Here is a 2,387-nt window from a genome sequence, read left to right on the forward strand (position 1 = left end):
GCAGCCGTTGCCATGGTAAGTCTCTGGTGCAGGGCAGTGCAGCTGTAGCTCCTGGAGGCATCTCCTGAAACTGGCACAGGCACAGCTTGTGGGATCTGTAAGGACGGGGCTCTTGTCAGGCCATGTTGAACAGCTGTGAAGCCGGGTGAGCCCCCAGGGGTGCCCAGGGCTGTCCTGCAGAGCAGGGTCCCTGCACCCCAGGGCTGTGCCGGGCAGGGACTCTGCCGCCTGCCAGGGTCAGCGCTCAGCCTGCCCCGGAGATCCCATGGCAGCAGCTGTGGGGGGAAGGAGCGACCCCCGGCAGGGCAGGCAGGGAGCTTGTGGGGTTGAAGGGGGCTGTGTGGGTCAGATGGAGTCTTTGCTTTCAGTTTTATACTCTTGCTCGTCTGGGTGTGCAGTGGGAGATGGGGATTTATTTGTCTCTTTGGAGAAGACACTGAGACCCCAGTTCTCGTTAGGACGTGTCTGAGCTGCTCCTGAGCCCCTGCACACACAGAGCTGCCCCTGGGCAGTGCCAGGAGGTGTGAGCAGGACAGAGTTGAGCACACAGCGGGTGGGACAGGGTCTGTGACACTGACAGGGAGCAGACCAGGGACAGACACGTAGCTGCAGGCAGCACAGACATGGGCAGGGAGAGGGATGTGGACCTGAAATTCTGGGGAGGGGATTCAGGACTCCCTGCAATCCCCTGCAGTGCAGACACATTTCCCAGTGCAACCCCTGGTCTCCTCGCCTCCCCAGCAGACCCTCTGCCCCAAAGCCATGGGGTCCAGCTCACGAATCTCCACCTCAGCAGCTGGACCTCCAGGTGAAGGGTTCCTGGAATATGGTACTCAAAAAAGGTGCTAAAAGTACTTGCTCTCCAGTGTCATTATGTGGGTAGCAGCAGCACAGTCGGGTCAGGAGAAGGTTTCACAGCATGCCTGTCTGCTTTTCTTTCCTTGCTTTGTTTTCTGGTAGCACTGCAGTGTCCTTCCCTGTTTCTCCATCTGTCCCTGGTGCTCTTGCTCTCTGGGGTTGGGGTGGGCATGAGTATCAGTTTTTGTTCTGACAGCAGTTCAGTGGATCTTGCGTCACAGGTGTGTTCATGGAAACCAGATACCCAAGCTGCATTTTAAACTGTGATGAACTGTTTTTCTCAGCTGGTAGAAAGAGAGAATTGGCAGAAAAATCCCATCATTAGGGAGGGGGTTTTCCAGGAGAAACAGTCTGTTTATTTTCCTCAGAGAACTCTCCCCTAACTTGTCACTGTCCTTTCCTCCTTGCACAGGTCCCCATGACCAGAAACAGCCAATGTCCAACAGCAGCTCCATCACCCAGTTCCTCCTCCTGCCGTTCACAGACACACGGGAGCTGCAGCTCTTGAACTTCTGGCTCTTCCTGGGCATCTACCTGGCTGCCCTCCTGGGCAACGGCCTCATCATCACCACCATAGCCTGGGACCAGCACCTGCACACCCCCATGTACTTCTTCCTGCTCAACCTCTCCGTCATCGACCTGGGCTCCATCTCCACCATTGTCCCCAAGTCCATGGCCAACTCTCTGTGGCACACCAAGGTCATTTCCTATGGAGGGTGTGCTGCACAACTCTTTCTGTTTCTCTTTTTAGCTTCAGCAGAGTATTGTCTTCTCACCATCATGTCGTATGACCGCTACGTTGCCATCTGCAAACCCCTGCACTACGGGACCCTCCTGGGCAGCAGAGCTTGTGTCCACATGGCAGCAGCTGCCTGGGCCACTGGGTTTCTCACTGCTCTGCTGCACACGGCCAATACATTTTCACTGCCCCTGTGCAAGGGCAATGCCCTGGGCCAGTTCTTCTGTGAAATCCCCCAGATCCTCAAGCTCTCCTGCTCACACACCTACCTCAGGGAACTTGGGCTTATGGTGGTTAGTATATTAGTAGTATCTGGCTTTTTTGTGTTCATTGTGGTGTCCTATGTGCAGATCTTGAGGGTCGTGCTGAGGATCCCCTCTGAGCAGGGACGGCACAAAGCCTTTTCCACCTGCCTCCCTCACCTGGCCGTGGTCTCCCTGTTTCTCAGCACTGTCATGTTTGCCCACCTGAAGCCCCCCTCTATCTCCTCCACATCCCTGGACCTGGTAGTGTCTGTTTTTTGTACTCAGTGGTCCTTCCAGCAGTGAACCCCCTCATCTACAGCATGAGGAACCAGGAGCTCAAGGATGCCCTGAGGAAACTCATATCTTAGTTTTTTTCCGAAGCAATAAACTGCCCATCTGCTTCTACACAGGAGTTTTAATATAGCTAATTACAGGCCCAACCTGTCATCTGGATTTTCTGTTCTTATGAGTTGTTTTCTTATTGTGATGATGTTTTCAGCCTCTTTCTAAGCCATTGTCTGATTTTCTTTTATAGCCACTGGCTG

At 54.3% G+C, this 2,387-nt stretch overlaps 1 protein-coding gene across 1 annotated transcript; it reads left to right on the plus strand.

The window, feature by feature from the left end:
- Positions 1–1,293: 1,293 nt before the first annotated feature.
- LOC308052600 (olfactory receptor 14A16-like) lies at positions 1,294–2,145 on the plus strand (the record flags this gene model as incomplete). The annotated part of the gene is made up of 1 exon (XM_080364662.1): positions 1,294–2,145. The coding sequence occupies one exon, from the start codon at positions 1,294–1,296 to the stop codon at positions 2,143–2,145; it is 852 nt and encodes a 283-aa protein (XP_080220788.1).
- Between the last annotated feature and the right edge of the window lie 242 nt (positions 2,146–2,387).

Source organism: Nesoenas mayeri (genome assembly GCF_963082525.1).
Source record: "Nesoenas mayeri genome assembly, contig: SCAFFOLD_35, whole genome shotgun sequence".
NCBI classification, from domain to species: domain Eukaryota; kingdom Metazoa; phylum Chordata; class Aves; order Columbiformes; family Columbidae; genus Nesoenas; species Nesoenas mayeri.